General features: G+C 43.1%; 2 protein-coding genes and 1 non-coding gene across 4 annotated transcripts; all 3 read right to left on the bottom strand.

Moving 5' to 3' along the window:
* Window positions 1–746: 746 nt before the first annotated feature.
* On the bottom strand, window positions 747–14219 carry gdi2 (GDP dissociation inhibitor 2). Its single transcript, XM_085137710.1, has 10 exons — window positions 14058–14219; window positions 7585–7692; window positions 7235–7334; window positions 6992–7126; window positions 6698–6896; window positions 6450–6581; window positions 4658–4757; window positions 3931–4102; window positions 3587–3786; window positions 747–1875 (listed from the first exon to the last, which is right to left on the bottom strand). Exons 1-10 carry the CDS (start codon window positions 14100–14102, stop codon window positions 1723–1725), a joined length of 1344 nt encoding a protein of 447 aa, XP_084993836.1. The 5' UTR covers window positions 14103–14219; the 3' UTR covers window positions 747–1722.
* A 124-nt stretch (window positions 14220–14343) lies between these two features.
* ankrd16 (ankyrin repeat domain 16) lies at window positions 14344–20677 on the bottom strand. 2 transcript variants are annotated; one of them, XM_085137712.1, is made up of 7 exons: window positions 20151–20673; window positions 19114–19334; window positions 18996–19038; window positions 18527–18635; window positions 18264–18425; window positions 16734–16812; window positions 14344–15482 (listed from the first exon to the last, which is right to left on the bottom strand). In XM_085137712.1, exons 1-7 carry the CDS (start codon window positions 20486–20488, stop codon window positions 15331–15333), a joined length of 1104 nt encoding a protein of 367 aa, XP_084993838.1. In that variant the 5' UTR covers window positions 20489–20673; the 3' UTR covers window positions 14344–15330. The 2 variants fall into 2 exon arrangements, with proteins under 2 accessions (XP_084993838.1, XP_084993837.1); XM_085137711.1 differs by having other exon boundaries at window positions 18996–19334; window positions 20151–20677.
* Window positions 19935–20022, bottom strand: trnay-gua (transfer RNA tyrosine (anticodon GUA)). The gene is given in 2 exon segments: window positions 19935–19970; window positions 19986–20022. It is a non-coding gene; the product is annotated as a tRNA-Tyr (tRNA).
* Window positions 20678–20949: the final 272 nt, after the last annotated feature.

The following is a 20949-nucleotide window of genomic DNA, read 5'->3' as shown; positions in this document are numbered from 1 at the left end:
CACGGTGCTCTACAGAGTCGAACCGCGGCATTGTGGGAATTGTAGTAGCGATCTGAAGACGAACTGAGGATTCTGCCGAGCTCATAAAGCGAACGCGGAAGTGTCGAAATCCATTTCCTAGTTTGGTCACCTGGAACAATCTTTCTTCTTAAAGCGAGTCAGTAATCAAACTACCTACCTTTAAGGTTGTGGTGGGGCGTGGTCTGCGGTGGCGTGCAGGGCGGACGCACCTGCACGACATCCGTAATCACGCCCGCCAGGTTAAAACACGGGGGCTCAGGTGTGTGTTGTGGTGAGATGTAAATAAAAGATGGCTCTGAATGATACTCCGTGGTCCCGCCGTGCCTTAATCTCGCCACAAAGGTATGAAAGGCTCGTTTACAGTGATACCAACGAGGTGTGACGACTGTGCGGTGGGTGGTTCGAGGCTATAGGGGTGCTCGGACAGCTTCAGCTTTCCTTCTGCTCACCACGTTTGTCCACAGATGCCTTCATAAGAAAACAGACTTGCTGTGTGTCCAAGAAGCTCGTGTTTTATTTTCTTCAGCTTGGCACGAATCACCAGCTTGTGTTTGTGCGTTAGGTCCATAAAATGTGTTTTTACCTGATGACCCAGTATTACAAGTTTCAGCTTTCATCCATTATGATGCACTACCAAATGTTGCCAGGGTAAGGATGTGTAGAAGCAGACATTACAAAGCCAGCTGCATACTTGAAACTACTAAAATAAATAAATCTCACACAGCTTTGGATTTTGACAAAGTTTTTCTTTTTTTACTTTGCAGTACAGAAATCATTTGAGCCCCAAGATAGTTTTTTTCTTCCTTTTTTAACAACAGTTGTTCAAAACCAGATATCACAAGGCTCCCATCAGTTCAATACTGCTGCAGTACACATTTGGTCCTTCTTAAGCAATTACACATGTCATCAATCTGCTGTTAATGCTCGGGTCTTTGATTATTTGGGGTAATACAGGAACTAATACATTTTTCTCAGATGCATTATAGTAACTCAAAGTGTTGAAACCGGTTCAGGAGGTTTATGTTGAGCTACAGTCGTGCCTGTGACATCACTTACTGTATGCTGTCTGGTTGCACAATCAGGGGATCAAACAAAGAAAAGAGACCTAGCCCATACACCACTAAAGCACTTTTACAAAACCGGACCATATGATGTGGATGCTGAGGTGCTGCCTCGCACGGCGCTCTGCTGTTACGGGCCTGAACGTGCAGGAACTGCCACATCCTGTGAGGAACACTCAGCTCAACACACCACAACTGAATACAGACACACGATGCCAAGCCACAACTCACAGAACCTGACACGAAAAGAATACCTGCATATACAAAATATCAGCCGAGTATATAGTGTACATCTTTTCCAGATACTATTGATTATGAATCGTTTCATTTGGCATCTTTGGACTACGCATCGTCTTAGCATGATGAATTAGAAAAATGTAGGGTATTAACTGTCTATTAGATATAACCAGTATTTAGTGCAACACCCACCTGAATGATGTGAAGAAGCATAGCGCTCTCCCTGAACCCTATCCAACAAAACTATACCGCCTCTCTATGCATCATCAACTTCTTCAGTGGGCAAACTGTGTACTCGAGTAATCAGTCAGCCCACTGGTCTTTACTTTTTTGTGTAAGTTTTCTATTTTTTATAAGATTTCCGTTGTCTTTGATTATCAGAGTGTTGCAGGACTGGCTGCCTCTACGAATCATCGTCACCAAAGGTGTCTTTCTTCTTGCGCTCCATCTCAGCAAAGTCAAACTCTGAGCCTGTCATCCTCTTGTAGATGTCCTTGATGTCATCACAGGTGGTCTCAAAGTGAGTCGTTGCATCGTAGGACCGAGAGATGAAGATCTAGAGGGAAACACAAGTCCAAGTGTGCCTTAATGTCACAGAGCAAACATCGTGAAATAACCAAAACAATCATCCATACAAAGTAGAAGCAAAAACAGAGCAAAGTCTCCAAGAACTGAAAGAAAGTCCAATCAATGTTCAACTGTAACTGTTCACCAGGTGGCAGGAGGAGCACGCAGTGTGTTCTTTCATGTCAACTACATAAATCATTAGTTACAAAAGTATCCTCCTTTTACTTCTGTGGTCACAGAGGAGCTTTCAATGGCTTTGTAAACCTTTGTGGGCGGAGCTGATCGAGCACATTTTGTGTAAAAACCCAGCATTAAAGCAAAGAAACTGCAGTGCACACAGAACTTTGCAGTCATGTCCAGGACATTTAATAACAGCATCTGCTGACTGGTTTTTAGCTTTAGATTTATAAGCTAAAGCTAACGACAGAAGGAGAACATGCAGTTGTTGAAGATGTGCACTCTGACGAATCAGCTCAACTGCACAGAGATTAAACCAAGGCTACGTCCACACGTACTATTTTTGAAAACGCAGATTTTTCTATGTGTTTGCACCTTTCGTCCACACGTAAACGGCGTTTTCGGTCACTGAAAACGGAGATTTCTAAAAACTCCGGCCAGGGTGGATATTTTCTAAAACTCAGTTTTTGCATTTACGTGTGGACGAGAAAAACGGAGAAAACGCAGCGTCAAAGGTGTGCACATTTTTTGACGTCACACTGTGCACCACCTTATTGTTTCGGTGAAATGAATTTCTACAACACTGTTACTGTTAATTGTCTCTGCAGTGTTTAAATGCTCACATATACACACACAGTTACTGTCCCTCCACATACGACTCGGTTCTGCTTCTGTGCCCCAGCTTTGTTTACTTTTTCCCACCGAGGCTTCTAGACTTCTGATTGGCCAACATTTCTACACGGTTAGGAATATAGCGCCACCTGCTGCTTTGGCGTGTTCCTAGCAGCATTTTCCTTCATTTCTGCCTTTACGTGTGGACGGGATTATTTTTTAAAACGAAAACGGAAAATCTCCGTCTTCAAAAATACCCGTGTACGTGTGGACGTAGCCCAAGTCTGCCTTTATCATGTGATAAATACGGCCTGTAAGAGAGCACGTGTGTTAGTCACTAAATCCATCTATAAGACACCAACGCTGTGTGCTTCGTTAGCTACATCGCTGACTTTAGCCATGTTAAATATGCCAGATCAAGCTGGAAACTGACAGAAACAGACTTCAGCCCAGTCTGGATCTGACTTCAGTGCTGCAAATTCTATAAAACTAAAAGACGCCATTTTTTAATACTTCTAGTCAGGTTTAACTGTGACATCAGCTCCCACTGTGTTAGCACTGAGAGGTTAAAACATTCACACAAAAACAACATCTCCACAAGTTCAGAGATTGATAACTTGATGGGAAATACAGATGAAGATGAGGGATACGGACACGTGCATGAAAAATCCTGAAATGACATGTTTTTCCTCTGTGGGTATTTGGCAACAGCAGCAATACTGGGAGGTCGGAGGTCAAGTGGAACTGAAGAAAACACCAGCACATAGAAAAATGGTGTGAAAGCACAAAACACTGGAAAAAGGAAACAAACTCAACAGAAGTGTTTCTGGCAGGTCACCGTGTCACGTTGAAGATGCCACTGTCAAGAACACAAACTGTGTAACAGTATGAACAATATTTCATCTTCATACCTGACTTTCAGTCCCAATGTCAGTGGGTGCATACTGGTCGCTAATGCTGACAAACTTCTGCTCGATGGGCTCCAGTAAGTCCAGGGCTGGCTTGATCTCCTTCTCTGGCTCGCCCGTCTCCACTGTGGTGCTAACGATGGCGATGTATTTACCCTGCGCAGCCACATTGTGTGCAAAGGAGATCATACAAACATAGATGTCTGCAAAAGAAAAACTCAAGTTAGTGTCAATGTTGTCATTTAGTGCCAGTGCTCAACGTTTTGATGTTGGACATTTTAAACCCTGCATCAGATCTGAGCCTTAACTAAAACATGATGTGCATCTCGAGAACGCTGACTGCTCACCGTGTTTCCTGTTGACCTGATTCTGCGGGATGATGATCTGGCACGAGTTTACGTCGCCAGTGTTGGGTATAGGATGACTCATGATGCAGATGGCTCTGATCACCTGACCCACTTTGGTGACACGATCCATAATGTAGCTGGGGTCGCAGATCAGCTGCTTGCACCTTGCAATCTGTGATTTGCAAACATGTTCAAAAAGTTAAAGTAGTGAACAACACCAAAGAGACACTGCAGGGACGTTAAGATGGTAAAACGTCATTACATAGTTCAGCTGGCCACCAATCACTGTCACTGCGATTCTCCATCAGAGCAAAACATGGTAAATGGCCTGTATGTGTAAAGCGCTTTACTAGGCCAGTCATCCACCCAGTCACACACTGGTGATGGCAGCTACATTGTAGCACAGCCACCCTGGGGCGCACTGACAGAGGCGAGGCTGCCGGACACTGGCGCCACCGGGCCCTCTGACCACCACCAGTAGGCAACGGGTGAAGTGTCTTGCCCAAGGACACAACGACCGAGACTGTCCAAGCCGGGGCTCGAACCAGCAACCTTCCAATTACAAGACGAACTGCCAGCTGTTGAGCCACGATCGCCCTGAGACATCAGTCTTTGCAGATGCTGGTTCTAATACAGCGCTTTTCTACTCTTAAGGATAGGTGAAGATAATAAAAGGAGGAACCAGTCTGGCAGTGCCTTCAGCACTACTGGGACCGGCGTTACTCACCTCCCCCTCAGACTTGACTCCCACCACCTTCCCATTCTCCATCACAATCTCTTCTATTGGCTTGTTCAGCATGTACGTCCCACCGTAGATGGCGCTAAGCCTGGAAATTGAGTCACAATTCAAGAGTCAAAACCACACCCGACCTCAAAATGTAACAAAGTCCAGTTAAAGAAAACGTCCTCAAACAAAAAGTCCAACATATCAAGTTCCACGTGGATTATTAGTCATCGCAATATATTCTGAAGCATCTTACAAATGGTAAATGGCCTGTATTTGTAAAGCGCTTTACTAGTCCCTAAGGACCTCAAAGCACTTTACACATCCAGTCATCCACACATTCACACACTGGAAGTATGTGACCGGGCTGTGTGCATACAATAACTGCTGCAAAGAGAAAGGCTGCGTATATTACAATGACCTCACCGTAAAGATGAGAAAGGTTAGAGTAAAAACAAGTGCTCTGTTTAAGTCTAGGACTGGTGAACTAGGATCTAATGGTTTGCCAAACTGCCAGATTGAAAACGTGGTGCCACCTGCTGTGCCAACTAGGGCTGCCACGATTAGTCGACTATCAAAATCGTCGACGACTGATTTAATAGTCGACGCGTCGTTTGAAGCTTTGTAAGATCCCAAAAGACGCAGGAATAAGTAGTAGGATTTAAGAGTGTAATAACGGACTGAAACAGAAGATGGCAGCACTGCATGTACAAGGATGCCAGCTGCCGTTAAACCCCGAAGAAGAAGAAGCTGTGTCCCAGAATTCATAGCGCAGCCCAGCTCAGTTTCCAACAATGGTGGCAGCTAGTTAGCTTTAATATTACTCTTATTATTCTTTCTGGGTCACAAAATAAACGTTTAACATATTTTCAGGCGAGAATGTAGCTGTGTAAACCTCAAATATCTGCTCAGTTTATCAAGACACCACATATTTTCAAAAGCGCTCCGACGTTTTCGGAGACGTCTGTTACCCACTAGCTCGATAGCTAGCCGGGGGCTAGGCTCACTAGAGCCGTGAGAACACCGGACTCCCGGCAAATCGTTGTCAAACCCACCGCCGTCTTTTGCTACTCAGGTTAAACATGATATATAAGTCACTTAGATAACTTGAAAATGTTATTGTTTGGCTTTTTTCAGTATTTTATTTGTTCCTGAGTAAATCGGTTTGGCTGAGATTAAAGTTATAGTTTTTACACAGCTGAATAAACGTTAAGCAGACAGCTGATTATAAGAAGTGTGAGATGCTCCAGAATATACTCCGGTGTCCTGTTATATTTTAGATAGCAAGGAGTTTATTAAACTTCACCGAAACAATCTGCAGATTTCATTAAAAATTAATAAACTATCATCTTGTCTTTATTTTTAGTTAGCACATACCTTAAACACTTCAAGCTGTAAGCTAATGATAGTTATATAAGAGCAGATGCTGCTGGTGCAATAATCTATAGTTTTACGTTCAATGGATGATGATCTGATTAGTCGGCTAATCGCAGAAATAATCGGTGACTAATCGACTATCAAAATAATCGTTTGTGGCAGCCCTAGTGCCAACCCCCCTGTGACTAAGGGAGTAACCTATACTGTAGCTTATTAAATTTTCTGAACTCACTGTAGGAAGGTAAATGAAACCAAAACCTAAAAACAGTGTGACAACTTTGTTCGGGTAGATAGGGGACAATCAGACTACGAAGCAGAACATCTGACCCTAAACCACAGTTAACATCTTTACGATGATTATTTTTGGTACAAACAAAATATTCATCACACGTGTCTAACGATGGAAAGTGTCCCCTACCTGGCAAAGCCTTGTGGCAGTTCTCCCAGGCCGTACAGCGGGTACAGATATGGGCTCTTGCCATATCGGGCCAGAGACTCACTGTAAAGCTTTATCCTGTTGACTGCTTCCATGCAGGGTTGATCCAGGTAACTAAGGGCAGAACAATTAGAACAATCTAAATGCTACAAGCTGCAGCGTTTCACAGCAGAGGCCATCATAATCATGTCCAATTACAGACACTGTTAAGACAAAAGAAGGCTACTAACTCATCTGTACGGTAGAGGGCAAGGGAGTGGCCGGTGAAGTCCATGACTTCCTGGCCCAGGTCAAACTTCTTGTATATTTCCCTCATCGTCGTCTTCTTTGGGTCGACACCCTCCATAGTCTTGGGGTCATTCTCATCAAAGTTGGCAACAAAGACCAGGAACTTTCTGAAGCGCCGCTTCTCAAACAGCCCCATCAGACCTTTGAGTGAGAACGAGTTTAGAAAAGGAGGAGATCCATAACGAGAGCACCAAAACAACCTTCCACTAAACTGTTCAGTATTTAACTAGACTCACTGGATGCCAGGGCCTCCGTCTCCGTAGAGGGAACTTTATGGATTTTGGGCTTCTTGTACACAAAACTGCCTTCAACCACTTTGAAATCCAGGTAGCGAGTCACCTGTGTGATCAGCAGCATGCGGACCAGCTGACCTGCAACAAAGGAAACGTTCATCGTTATCACTTCTAAGGATCCTTTTAATCGTTGCCCATTTTTATATTATATCGTTTCTTGTCTACCAAAGATCAGGGAAACTATACCGTTGGCCATGAGGAATTTAGGGACAAGGTCCACGTTCCAATCCCGGCCTTTTCCCATTGACTCAGGAGGGCTTCCAGGAAGGTTGAAGCGCTTGTAGAGCTGTAGTGAGACACATAACATCTGACCCACAGGCAACAGCTTCCACTTTCACAGAAGCATCTTAATTTCCTACTTTCACAAAGTGAAATATGCTAATTCTATCATCACCACCTCTGCTGGATGGAAGAGGAACGTGTGGTGTTTAAGAACAAAATGCATCTATGTTAAAAGAAGCCATTACCAGCCTTAAAATACAAACATTCATCCTAACTCCACATCACTGTGATGAAACAACCAGAGGTCAACTTACGTCTTCAAGAGGTGTGATGGAGGCGCTATCACCTCCGTAGTAGGAGTTGCGATCCATGTGCAGAACCTTTTTTCCATTCACTGACATAATGCCTGATAAAATACATTCCTGTTGGGAGAGGCAAGTATAGAAGTTAGACTCAAATCAACCACAGAGCTCTTCAGAGTGCTTTCCTCACACACGAGTTATAGGATATGATAATAATGACAAAAACACTAATAATAAAAATGATTTACTCAACAGGAATAGCTGTATTTACCAGGGTCAGCTCAACTGCATGCAGCTGCAGTGAAACATCACTTCACTGGTGGTTCAGAACTCGATTACTGCAGTCCAGCACGTGCTGTTATGTTTATGCACATGCAGAAACACTAAGATCTATACAGTTAGTAGGGGTGGGGAAAAAATGGATACTGTGTAGCATGGTGATATTTTGTTTGCTAATAATGTATCGGTACAGGGACAGCAGAAATCGATATTTTGTTACAAAAAGGTTTTTGTGCTCTGACTTCAGAGCATGTTGATCCTTTTTCTGAGCAAGAATCCTGACATTCCTTCACTGTCCAAATGTGTTTAACTTGTTTTTGGCAGCAATAAACATGACAGTTTACTTATTTTAATTTAAGACATGTTTTATTTTAATTAAGTTTAAAACTTTTTTATTTAATGTAAAATTATATTTTGTTTACATTTACTTTCAAATTCTTCAGTTGCTGAAGGGGCTGCATAGTTTTCATAAACTGCATAGTTCAGAATAGCTATAATTGTACCAGATGGTTGATTCAGTTAAGTTGGACTAGACTGTAATACAAACCGTTCAGTTTGTCAACAATCAAACTGAAATGAGAGAAAGACTGAGTGTGAGACTTTGATATTAGAGAAAATGAATATTGATAAAGTTTACCTTTATGTACAGAATCTGAATATCGCAAAATATTTTAAAAAATTGCAATAATATCGTATCGTGGGATGTGTGGTGATTCCCACCTCTAACAGTTACACCAACAAATCTGTTTTTTAAAACTGCAGCCTATTCAGGAAATGAACTTTTGTCAGACAACAATAGATTTACGCCTTCATCCTGACGGTAACACATACCACGCAAGTGTAACCTCCCTGATTCTGCAGCTAACCTTCTGCGTGTCAGTTTTGCCTCCCATCACTTCCTGTCGGTCTCGATACTTTTAGCAACAGTCTGTAAAGTGTGAAGTGACTCAGTAGGTCGTCTACATCACACTCGTACGGTTAAACTGCAGCTTTTTCTATTTTACACAAAACAAAAGCAGTGTTTCTGTCACGGTAATTCACTACGTGATTCGGCCATTTGTACTTTACAATGTCCACATGTTACTGTTTCCATGACTTTCAATTTGCCACAAGACCCACTTTGACCGAACAGTATAGCACGCATGTCTGACATGTTTCTGCAGAGCTGAGAGGATGAGTGCTGCTTCCACTGGCCTTCAGAGGGTTGGACATGATAAGAATCGCCACAGTGGAATTCCCACCCAAACTCAATAAGATTAGAGCTGAGGGCTTGGAGAAGTTAGCCACCAGTGTGAGCATCATGTGACTGTGGATTTTACTCTAAAGCAAGTTGTTCTACTGAATGAAAGGCTCAGGAGAATGTTTCTTACATAACAACCAAACTAAGGCAGCACTGACTGATGCCACCTAACACTTACTGTCAACTTGCACCTGTGCCAGTACACACAATACTACAGCTTACTGGTAAACCACCTTTCCCATGAAAATATCCACTGCACAAAAACTAGCTGTAAAAAAAAAAAAAAAACAGTTAAAAATACAAATAAACTGAAATAATATAAAAACTACAATCTAAGAAGAAAAATGGAAACAATGTTGCGCTTTAATTAAAAAAAAAAAAAGATACAAAAACTGGATGAACAAAATGAAAATTTAACACATGCAAAACTATAAACGCCCTGCTACTAACTCACTCATCTCTGCATCATTTCTGCAACACTGTCCACGTTTGTCCAAAGAAAGTTTCATTTGCTCCAGTGAACTGGATCGTGACGACCGCTCAATGCCTCACGCAGACACACCAAATAAATAAAATAAAATATGTGGGCCAGAGTTGCTGTAATGTGGCACAGCCACTCCTCTCAGGAGACGTGACTGACGCCAACCTGCTGCTGCCTATAAAAACCGCGACTTTGAGAGAGGCCCGGAGGACTGTCAGCGGCAGGATTCATGCTGACAGAGGGGAAATCGTACCAGTTCACTGTACTGTCAGGCAAAACATTACACCAACACAAAACAACACAAGCAGTGACAAAGTCCCAGCTCAATATTTAACACACGAAACCCACAAATATGAGAAGGGATGGGGTAGTCGGGGGCAACAAAGACTCCATCTGGATGGCTTTCTCAAACATCATAGTCACATGTCTCAAATATAACCTGACTTTTAATTTACTAATAATGTAAAGAAGTTAACTGAAGATCTACAAATGTACAAAGTTGGTGTCAGTTGTGGATATACGACTGATTTCTGTGCTTTTCTTCATGTCATGTGACCGTTAATGAGCCTGCCAGCTGGATAAAACAAGACAGTTTGAAGATTTGTTTCAGGCATTTTTACTATCAGAATTTAAAACCAATCTGATCACCTACAAATGCAGATTAAGACAAAAATAAAGCTATACTCTACAGTAATAAACTGCACTCCAGCACAGCCATGGGCAGATGAAAGGTCTACATGCAAACATGTGACGGGCTTATAAAATGAGAAAGGAAAGTGCCACATCCACAGGATCTCTCCTTTATGACAGCATTTTACAGCAGCACATGCAGAGTGTACCGCCTTTGGTTTTTACATCAGACTTTTAGCAGAGCCTTGACTCTGGATTATGTTTAAGGCTTTTCTTTAACCCATCAAGTCATCTCTGCTTTAAGTTTGTTTAGCCACAAACTAACTGGTGCCTCTCAGTAAGTCCCTTCGTTGCTTCCTTTTTTGTTGAGTCAGTTTCCTGGTTTTGTATTCAGTAATTTTGTCTCGCCTGCAGCAGTGTACTCCTCGCAGAAGAGAATCCCTCCTCTTTTCCGAGCCTGAATTTCATCTTCTTCTTGAGCGTCTTAGCCCGAACATTTCAGCCCGAGTATCTTGTATCAATTCCATAACTCATTAAGATTATCAGCAGTGCTTCAAACTCTCTTATTTTAACTTCTACGCTACTTTTCATAAGTGGAGTCTTGTGTTCCATCATGCCTCTGCACTAAAGTTACCTGTAGTCATTATTGTGACCGAGTACTTTTACTGCACTTTAAGTATCAATCTTTCAAAGTAAAGCACTTCTGCAAACACTGCAGATCCCTCCTACACATCAACTCAGATAGTTAATAGTGGGTTATTTAAAATGGAGAAATGCTTTACCTGACAATGGGAATAAAAACATTTTGCTGACCTCAAATTACAGAAACAAAAGTCTAGATAGTAACTATAGAAACGATTGACTAAGAGCAGTCACAGCTGGTTTATTTAACGTGTTCTTTGGTGTGTGGGGAGACGCTGACATGCCTCAAGTTTAAAACGGTCTTCATTTTGCAGCAGATGACTTTTAAGCTGGTGGAATAACTTCGTAGTACTGCTACCTTTAGCAGCAATAGTTTTACGGCATGTTTTGACCGCACTGTGTTCTGCATCCTCCTCGTGAAATCCAAACGGCAGCGAGTCTCATTCCCTCGCTCGTCTGAAGCTCCCACCATATTTTTCCCTATCTGGTGGTATATAAACACAGAGTGCAGTGGGCCACGGGGGGGTTAATATTGCCATGCCAATTTATACTTGACAGTTACATCGAGTATACTCGATATGTCGCCCAACCCTAGTTTTAACTGTTGGTTTTGTCCTCTGGGCTCTGCACTGGTCACGTAACTGAAAAAGATGAATAGTGTCATTGAGTTTGTAACACACTTCCTTCCAGTATGAGGTTACTGTGCAGTTAATGGGATTTCCCATCTCTTCTTCAGCTCCCACCTGAAATGTTTCTACACCTGAGATGTGAAGAGCATCTTTGCTACCAAGTCACTTGTATTCGTTCTTCTTCAGTTATTCACTCATTGGGACGAAAAAGAAATAAAAACACGCACACATTTTAGCCTCAGGTAACACATGGTTTGCTTTGTGAGGAGGAGATGCCTGAGCCCCACCCACTGAGCCAGAGAGCAGCCAGGGACAGCTCGAGTGAATCGAAGGCAAACATGCCTAACTTTTTATGCCCATCTGTTCAAATCTGCATATTCACTGTAAACTAATTGTTTATTTTATCTTGTGCTTTTTGCTTTTACTGTTCGTGGTTGTCATTGTTCTACTATGTGTTTTACTCCATTGTTAAGTGTCCTTGGGTGCTTTTAAATAACATTTAAATAACAAATATCATTATTATGCCTCAGTCTTTTCAACAAAACACCTTTTAGTCATCCGTAGTCTAGATTCTCCATCCTTTATCACCATCTCAGATGATAACACTCTTATGTTTAAACTATCAGGACGGCTGGTTTGATGAAGGGTTTTAATGTCAAACTATAAACTGTAAGAAAACCCACAAATTGGTGAGCATCAATTCATCCATTGATAGAAACACTGTCACTGGCTTAATTGGGCCAATCAACTTGTAGAGCTGTCACAACAATCTCTTTATACGTCTCAATAACTAAATGCTGCCCTACTCACATCTCCTGGCTGGAGTCTAAAAGCTGCTCACTCCAACTACCAGCATCATAATGAGAACCGGGCCACACTTAGAGTTTGGCATCTTGTGCCAAGCCACTCCTCTAATGTGTCGTCAGTAGTGGACAGATGGGGAACCTCGTCCCCCCGCCCCCCGCATAATAAACCTCCCAAAATTCAAGAAGGCCTGCCTAACAATTTCCATTTAAGACCTAGAGCACAGAGTGCACTTCACAGTGACAGCTGTTACCGTGCACTTACAAACGTTTTAAGACTAATTGTTGCCATGTACAACACAGCTATCCCTTTCTAGTTAAGCATCTGCCCCAGAGACAGGAAACAAAGTCAGATGAAGTTTCCTGGAGGCGGGGCTTGCACAGATTCCTGCATAACCTGCTCAGCTAGTAAACATAGCAACACCTTTGTCTGTGTTGTAGCAGAAAAGGAGAAGGGGAAGGTGGCAGAATACAGAAGTGAAGTCATTTATTTGCAGACTGAACTACTTCCGTGTGAAACTACACTATGCCACCTCAGTCTTTAAGTCTGCAGTGGTTCTGAGTGGTTGGCCACCAGCTCTAACTAAACTGGCTGGCAGACTTCTGGCAGTGTACTTTCAGTTCCTCAGCCTTGTTGGAACCACACCCAGTATCAGTCCTCAAAGTTAACCCGCTGTGCGCCTGCTCTGCTGCCCAGCATGAAGTCCTGGGCTGAAGCAACTCGATGCTTGCTGTCAAAACACGTCACTGTACAGCGACTCAACAAGGTGGTGACGACAATGGTACAAGCAGCAAGTTGGCTTGTGATTAAGCCCCAAACTAACCACTGGTTTATCGACATGTTTAAACAACAAAGTCAGGAAGTCTGTCCGAGGGAATCGTTTTATTTAAAAGTACGACCAGCAAAGAGAGTCCGTTGAAACAAAGCCTACACATCCCCAATCCCACACACTCCACTCGGTACGTTAGTTTTTGGGGGGCGGCGGGTGTAAAAGTGAACTGAAAGTCGGACAGGATATATAACTTCAACCTGCTGGTGAAGTTTGCGACTGCAGTTACATTAACGTGTCCCAATGCGCCTCTGTGCCAAATAGCTCCTCGTTTTATTAAACACGAGAACTTGCTGAGATTTCTTCATAGTGCTGTTCAGTTTGTAGTTTAGTTGTACTGCCGCACAGAACAGCGCTGAAAGGACACTTCAACGAGCTCAACATAGCTACAGCCGTAGAACTGCCTTCAGCAGGCGAGCGGCGGTGGGGACAGTTCCGACCCCAAGAATACATTCGATGACACCGCTACCACAGGACTGCACTCCGTCGTTAGCAGGCTAATAAAATAGCTTAATGTAGGTCAGCTAACGTTAACAGACTACTCATCCGTAGTCTAATCTTATCTTGACTGAGAAAAGCTGCCTTAATTGGCGCTCAGTTTCTGCATATCCAGACAATGAACTACGCTAATTAAACTCAAGCGGTACTACAATACCTATTAAGGATACAAAACAGTTTGAGCGTTTCAACTTATCTCGAGCGAGTTAACAGTTGCTATCGTTAATCTTTTTCAGACACTGAAAGCAGCTGCCGATAGCATAGAGCTAGTAGTTGGGGTTAGCGCCTTCATTTAGTTTCCATTGCTGAACACGTAAACGCTCACGCTCGGTTAGCGGCTAAGCTAGCTACTTAGCATTAACCCTGCTGATTAGGCCCCGTCTTCTCCAGCGTTAACCGCGATGTTAACAGGTTGCAAATCACGCCCACGCGTTGTATGTTTTTCTCGCTCACCGTAAGCCCGGTGCCCAGAACGATAACGTCGTATTCTTCATCCATTTTTTCCAAAAGTCTTTGCTCTTCCGCTCCGGAATATGAGGAAAGAAGAAAATGGAGATCTGCGGGGCTACAAGTGAGAAGGGGCTGCGGCTCAGCGTCAGGCGCCTTCGGGGCGGGGCTTCTCAGCCTGTCAGTCACTGCAGGAAGAGGCGTGAAGAAGCGTCGTACCGGGTACCTGTATGGGCCAATGGTGTGGACGCACTGCTTCACAAAGCACAGTGTTGCACCTGTGCATTACAGCCGGCAGGGATCAGGTAGGGTGACCAGAACCCGACAGAGTAGATACGGACCAAACACTGTGTTGATGTGGGAAACCTTACCAGTGCCGGAAGGTAGTGTGACATATCCACAGCTAAATAACAGTCTCATAAACTGTTTTAACGCAATACGGCCAAATATATTTAAATGTGATTCACTCATTAAGCATAAAGTACAATAAGGAAAACATATGTATTTCTGGCCCACTGAGTTAGGCTTTATTATAGTCCATGTTTCTACACCAGTAGTTAACAGTAGCTGTTGTTTTGTCTTGTAATCATAGGGTTCTAGCAGGAGTGCATCCATTGGTTTTATGCCTTACGTGTCAATTATAGCAATTGATTGCCAATCATTACAGACATTTGACACACGTACTGTGTCATTTCATTCGCTTGTGTGAAACTGAACAAAAAAACTACAGCAAACAAAGGCTGTGGCTTCATTTTCTTTGTCATGGTTTCCATCACAGTCGCAAAAATTTACAGAACTTTTTAGTGAATTGCAACTTTGCCTGTTGAGCATAGCGTGGGCAACATGCTCAACTGCTGCAACAACATATATGCATGACACACCTGTTTGGCAAACAGAAAAGTCCCAAGTCCTACATCGGTGTGTGGGCTGCTTTGAGCTCATATAGATAGTCACCCAGACCAACATATTTTTAAGTAGAAACAACAGGCAGCCAAGCAGATTGTCAAACAGTGTCAAATGTAGTGGCCGACGATGAAAGCTGCATTTTTTGTGTTGTGTCAGCGTTCCCAGGAACTGTCCTGGCAGGATGCAGAGTTTATCAGGTAAAGTGAGATTACTGTTAGCATGATCGTGTCTAAACCTACGTCTTTTAGCAAACACAAGGGTGACAGTTTTTATTGTAATCCACACAATCTGTGCAAAATAACTTGAATCACACTATTAAGCTTCAGCTTTTCTTTATTTCAATAAATTAAGAACTCAATGTCTCAAGGATTGATTACAGGTCACGTTCAAACACTTGCACTACGTGGGGTTTCCTGGCCAGCTGCCTGGCGGTTGTGCCGGACGCATCCTCAGAATCTTTGAGGCCGAGCTGCAGGAGCGTCCTGGCTGCGTCGGCGTGCTGCCCAATGCTCGCCATGTGAAGAGCTGGGAGAAGAGAAACAGCAGTAAAAAACTGCTTCCTGTAATAACTGAGTTTGGTGGTGATATTATGACAATGAAAAGACAAACTAACTCTGTTCCTGTTTCATTCACTGTGCCGACATATTTCCTGTAAATGAGTTTTATGAGCCAACAGACGACTCTCCCATTTCAGAAGCTTGGTGCTGTTTCTATAACGCTGAAGATGTTACAGGTCACTATGGAGCACTGCGCTGATGAGTCTCTGCAGGTTTTCAGACTGAATGAATGCAAACGAGGGACATGCACAGGTGTATGCAAAACACAGAACAGATCTTTCTTTGTTTGATGTTAGTGACAAAAGCAGAAGTAAAGCCGTCACAATATTAACTGTGCAGCTTTCACGTTATTTCAAAGAGTCCAACCAAAGGTTAATGAAGCCTGTAAACTAAAAATGGTGGATTTTTTATGTTGGTTCACTTGCTGCAGCGGTGCATGGCGTGGAAAATGATGCTGCATCCCTATAACCTGCTCCAGTGCAAGATGTGTATGAGATAAGGAATCAGTAGGTACGAGATTACCGCCTACTGACCAATCAGTTCTCTGGAATATAGCACCATCGTTCCTGGAAGCTCCCACAGAACTCCGTGCATGGACAGTAGGAAGGTCTAAGGTTTCTTAAAGTCTTCTCTGATGAGCATCGATAAGAATCGTGAAATAAAATTACTCAAAAAAACAAAGCATTAATCTAAACATTCATTTCTGTCTTAATGACAGAGCTGCAACTCTGAGCCTTTATTCCTCGTGACATCAAACAGGCAAAGTTTAAGTGGAGCGACATGTCAAAGCTCACACACTCACACTGCTGCTTTCAGCTTGTATTGTGTTTAAACTGTTTATATGTTTCTATTATTTTCATTTAAAACCAGTTGCTCTGCTGCCTGTGGACCTGTCTCTGTCATATGCTGCAAACATCGCCTCCATGAAAACGTCACTCATCACCAGACTGATAAACACAGTGTTCACGTAACCAGCTGACGTCCATCACTGTGTACCAAGTATCCTGACTGTTAGTGTGCGTGAAGCCAGAAAAGATCACGTGTTATTTCCCCTCGTCACATGATCCGTATTATGTTTTCAGCTGCAGAGCACACGGCACACTGGACAGTTCATGGACGTCGTTGTTTGTTAAATAATCACAGATAATAATTATCTCTGATTAAGCTGCATGGTCAGAGAAAATAACTTTACATAAAGGCACTGAGAAGGTCATCCTACCAGTCCTCCCCTTTTTGTCCCGGGCATGAGGATCCGCTCCCAGCTCCACCAGTGTGTTTATAGTGGACGTGTGGCCCTCCTGAAAGAGATGCAAGAGTGTGACTCGGAGAAGGATCTGTAGCCCGTGCTTTTGCTTTTATTCTCGTTATGTTTGGTATGTGAGTCTTGTATCAGCAGTCTGAGAAAACTGTTCATTCACTCTTCATGGCTACAATCACAGACGACATAAGACAGCCTCCAGTAATTCTTGTAATGAAGAGCACAGCCATGGGGGGGGTATGGACACTGCTAGCATAACGGGCAGGTTTGTGACGGGGCTCCCACACAAACGCAAAGCAGGAGATGAAGCATCGCCAAATATGTGCAAACATTTTTCTTGTAAAACAAAGAGGGGCAAGCAAAAAAAGTTTGAGAACCACGTGCAAAAAGAAAACACAAACTGGTGTGATATACCAATGTTACAGACATGTTTTATTTTCTTATCCCTCCAAATCCATGTGCATAAATCCAGATATGATGGCCACTGTAGGACAAACAAGCCACAGTTTGACTGTAGTGAAGAGACGCTGTCAGTCCACTACTTACCTCCACTCTCAATATCTATGTCAGTGCTCTCGTTTACAATGATACTGATGTCCTCAACTTTTCTATCAGTAAGCACTGCTTTAGCTGCTGTTAGCTGCTGTTAGCTGCTTTAGCTGCTGTTAGCTGCTGTTAGCTAACATTAAATATCAGTGAATCAACCATTGTTGGACACTTAGCAAATAAACTCTCATACAATGTGTAAATGTAATCAAACTGTTTATCAGAGAGAAAGTGGGATGTTTTAGACATGTCTAACATTAGCTTATAACCAGCTGTTGTTGTTGTTTAGCCAGCTCATCTGGACTGGATCAGTGAAACTACGCCATAAAGGGGTCAAACTTCAGAAAAAGTGCTGCTAGTTCATTGTGAAGACTGTCCTGTAATTATAAAATATGACATTTTTGCCAGTTCACAGAAAATGTCCTTTTGTAAAAGTTTGAACTGACTGCGTTTTTCCACAGTTTTCCCACACAGTGGAAAAACGTTATTTAATTTGTATAGCATGAACGTCAGGCGTGGGGATGGATCTTTATCAGTTCAAAAGCTGTAAAACTAATGAAAATACAGTAAAAACACTTCTGCACTTTTTCCAAAGCTGTGCAGTGGGCCGGATTAGAGTGTTTGCCGGGCCGATTCCGGCTCTCGGGCCACATGTTTGACACAAAGGTTTGGAAAGATAAATGTAATATTCCTTAAGGATGAAACTATTCCTCCTTCAAACCAGCAACCCATGAATTTCAGCGTCACGCCTCTACATCCTCCACTCCACCTGCTGAGCCATGACGAGGCTCTGCTGTTAGTAAATATTAACCACTCCACACAACAACACAGCAAAATACCTGAAATGTCTTCCCATCTTGGTCCCTTTCCTTACATTCCTAGGCTGCCCGTTTATTTATTTATCTTTCCCAACCATTCCGAAACGAAAACAGAGGGAAATCTGACCTTGGCAGCGTAATGCAGGGCGGTGAGCTGGATGCTGGTCGCCCTCTGGTTCACCTCGACATTCAAGTCCTTCACCAGAAACCGCAGAGCCTCATCCTGGCCTGTGACGGCTACCTGGTGCACTGGCTGAGCCCCGAGTATGTCAGCAGCTGCTGCAGATGCCTGTGGCGCGCACACACACACACACACACAGGTCAGGTGGAGACACTACATATAACTACGTCAGTGCAGAAACATTACTGCAGGGGACTGCTTTGCTCCACCTGGTGCTCGTCTAAAAGAAGCCTGGCCACAGAGATGTGTCCATTCCTGATGGCGTCCATGAAAGGCGTGACTCCACAGCTGTCAGTGCTGTCAGGCGTGTAGTCACATCTGGAAAAACACCAGTAAATGTAAGGATCAGTCAGACAAAGTTATCTGTGAGCTGCGAATTAGCATCAAGCAGGTGGAGCTGCATTTGTGCCAAAAGAAGTCGCATAAATTTAAGAGTGCAGAAAATTTCACTGTCATAAAAAACAACTTAAATTTTATAAGATCTATCTATCCTTTGACTTCTGCGTCACATTTAAATACATTTTTATACTGTGAATTTGTCATTTTAGGGCATTTTGAGTTGATATGGGCGTTATATGTAAGAACTGCTGACAACCAAAGTCAGACAACATCCAGAGTTGACTGGATTTGGCATTAAATATGCAGCAGAATTAGTCTCCATGTAAAATTTCAACATACCTGTCCAGCAAGACCTTAACCACCTCCTCACATCCATGCATTGCTGGATGAACAGAGAAAGTGTAAGTTATATGATTTCCCCTCACGTCACATCTCCACATACTGTAAGTACAGACACCTGCGGTGTGTAGTGGCGTCCTGCGTGTCCTGCTCTCCGTCCTCCAGACGTCTGGTGCAACAAGGAGCAGGTGCTGTATGACCACAGGGTCTCCCTCTCTGCAGGCGATGTGGAAGCAGTTCCAGCCGTCCTTGTTTCTCAGTGCGGGGTCGGCACCGTGGAAAAGCAGCTCCTGGATCACGTCCAGGTTCCTCCGAGTGCACGCCATCATCAGCGGAGTCCTGAGACAGAGACACAAATCTCCTCTGACAAACAAACTTACTGCAATTGGTGGATCTATTCATACACTCTATGTAGAAGATCTGTCCCGTACTTACTAATAGAGCCACTAGGGGGCGTGGATAACCAGGGGAAATATGGAGTGAAGTTGGAAAGATAACAAATGTGCTGATGCTGTCCTACTGACCTGTTTTTATTTGTTTCCTGCGCTACAATCATGGAACATATTATACAACATGTAATATCTTCACATTTTAAGAGTAGCTTATGAATAAAATAATATTACAATTTCTTTTTCTTAACTTTAAACGACCCTACTGAATACACCCCAGAGGAGCACACAGATACAGTCTGAGCACCACTGTAGAACAGTCAGTGTTTAACAGGGCTGGACTGTAAAGTCTGAATTTGAAATAATGTACATTTAATTTGTAATAACGTATTGTATTGTCAGCTATTTTTAGCCCCTTCGATTTCCAACTAGAAACACAAACTTATTGAAGTATATTAAAGACAAGTAAAGCAGCTCCTTCAGGTATATTTAGCTAATATTACGCCATTTGTTTATAATTGTACTGCTCTGTCGAGTTAAAAAATATCACTCCTTCGAGCCGGATTCGAACCAGCGACCTAAGGATATCAGCATTCAGCCTCTACAGTCCTCCGCTCTACCAACTGAGCTATCGAAGGGCGGTAACTCCTCCCACAGCGAAGGCAGCTTTAAAGTAAACCCGGGAAAGATGGCGCTGACTTCTTCTTCCTTCCCTTTAGAGTAGGGTTACAGTAATGTAGTAACACGTTAACAGGTTCTTTCTCACCAGTCAGCCTTCTTCAGACTGTCCACTTTGGCGCCTTCTTGGAGCAGGTAGCTAACACAGTCCTTGTGGCTCATGGAGGCAGCTTCGTGTAGCGGCCTCTTGTAGTCGTTGTTGTACACCTCTACATCCAAGCCAACCCTCTTTATCAGGTACTTTACAATGTCCAGGTGTCCATGCCTTGCGGCGTAGTGCAGCAAGGTGTCTCCCGACTTGCCGAAGTGTTTGCCACTGACAGTTTGCGCCGCAGTCGCGCCGCCTAATGTTACGTGTTTCTCCAGCGCGGCTAACTGTCCGTCCTGAGTGAGCTTCACTAGCAGCTTCAAAGTGTTTTCATCCATGCTGGGTGGAAGTTAAATGCTGGAGCAGAAACTGGCCTACGGGCCAAAATAAGAACAGTTACTCTGAAGTGTTGAAGAACACACGCTGGCCTGTTTACCAGCGCGATTCCTGGTTGAGCTGCTTAAAATCACGTGGCCAACCATGACCTAACCCTGTACCTCTGAAACCAACATAAAGCACGCAAGTGTTTGGTTTTTTACGTACTTATATCTTGATCAAAATTCTAAATATTATTATGAGCACTAATCGATTTTTTTTTTTGCAATTTTAGATTAAAATGACCTGAATTATACAGTGTGTACATATTGCTACAATTTGATGAGAAACCTTTTATACAACAGTCAAAACAAGGTTAGAATGCCGTCACTTGGATTAGGAAAGAAAGAACATCGTTGCCCTTATAGGAGGGCGTGGCCATGTGGATTGTGGGAGATGTAGTTGTTGTAGCAACGAGATTTGG

This window comes from Neolamprologus multifasciatus, chromosome 17, assembly GCF_963576455.1.
Source record: "Neolamprologus multifasciatus chromosome 17, fNeoMul1.2, whole genome shotgun sequence".
NCBI lineage: Eukaryota > Metazoa > Chordata > Actinopteri > Cichliformes > Cichlidae > Neolamprologus > Neolamprologus multifasciatus.
The sequence above is the reverse complement of the archived record's forward strand: the minus strand, read 5'-3'. Positions and strand labels throughout refer to the sequence as shown.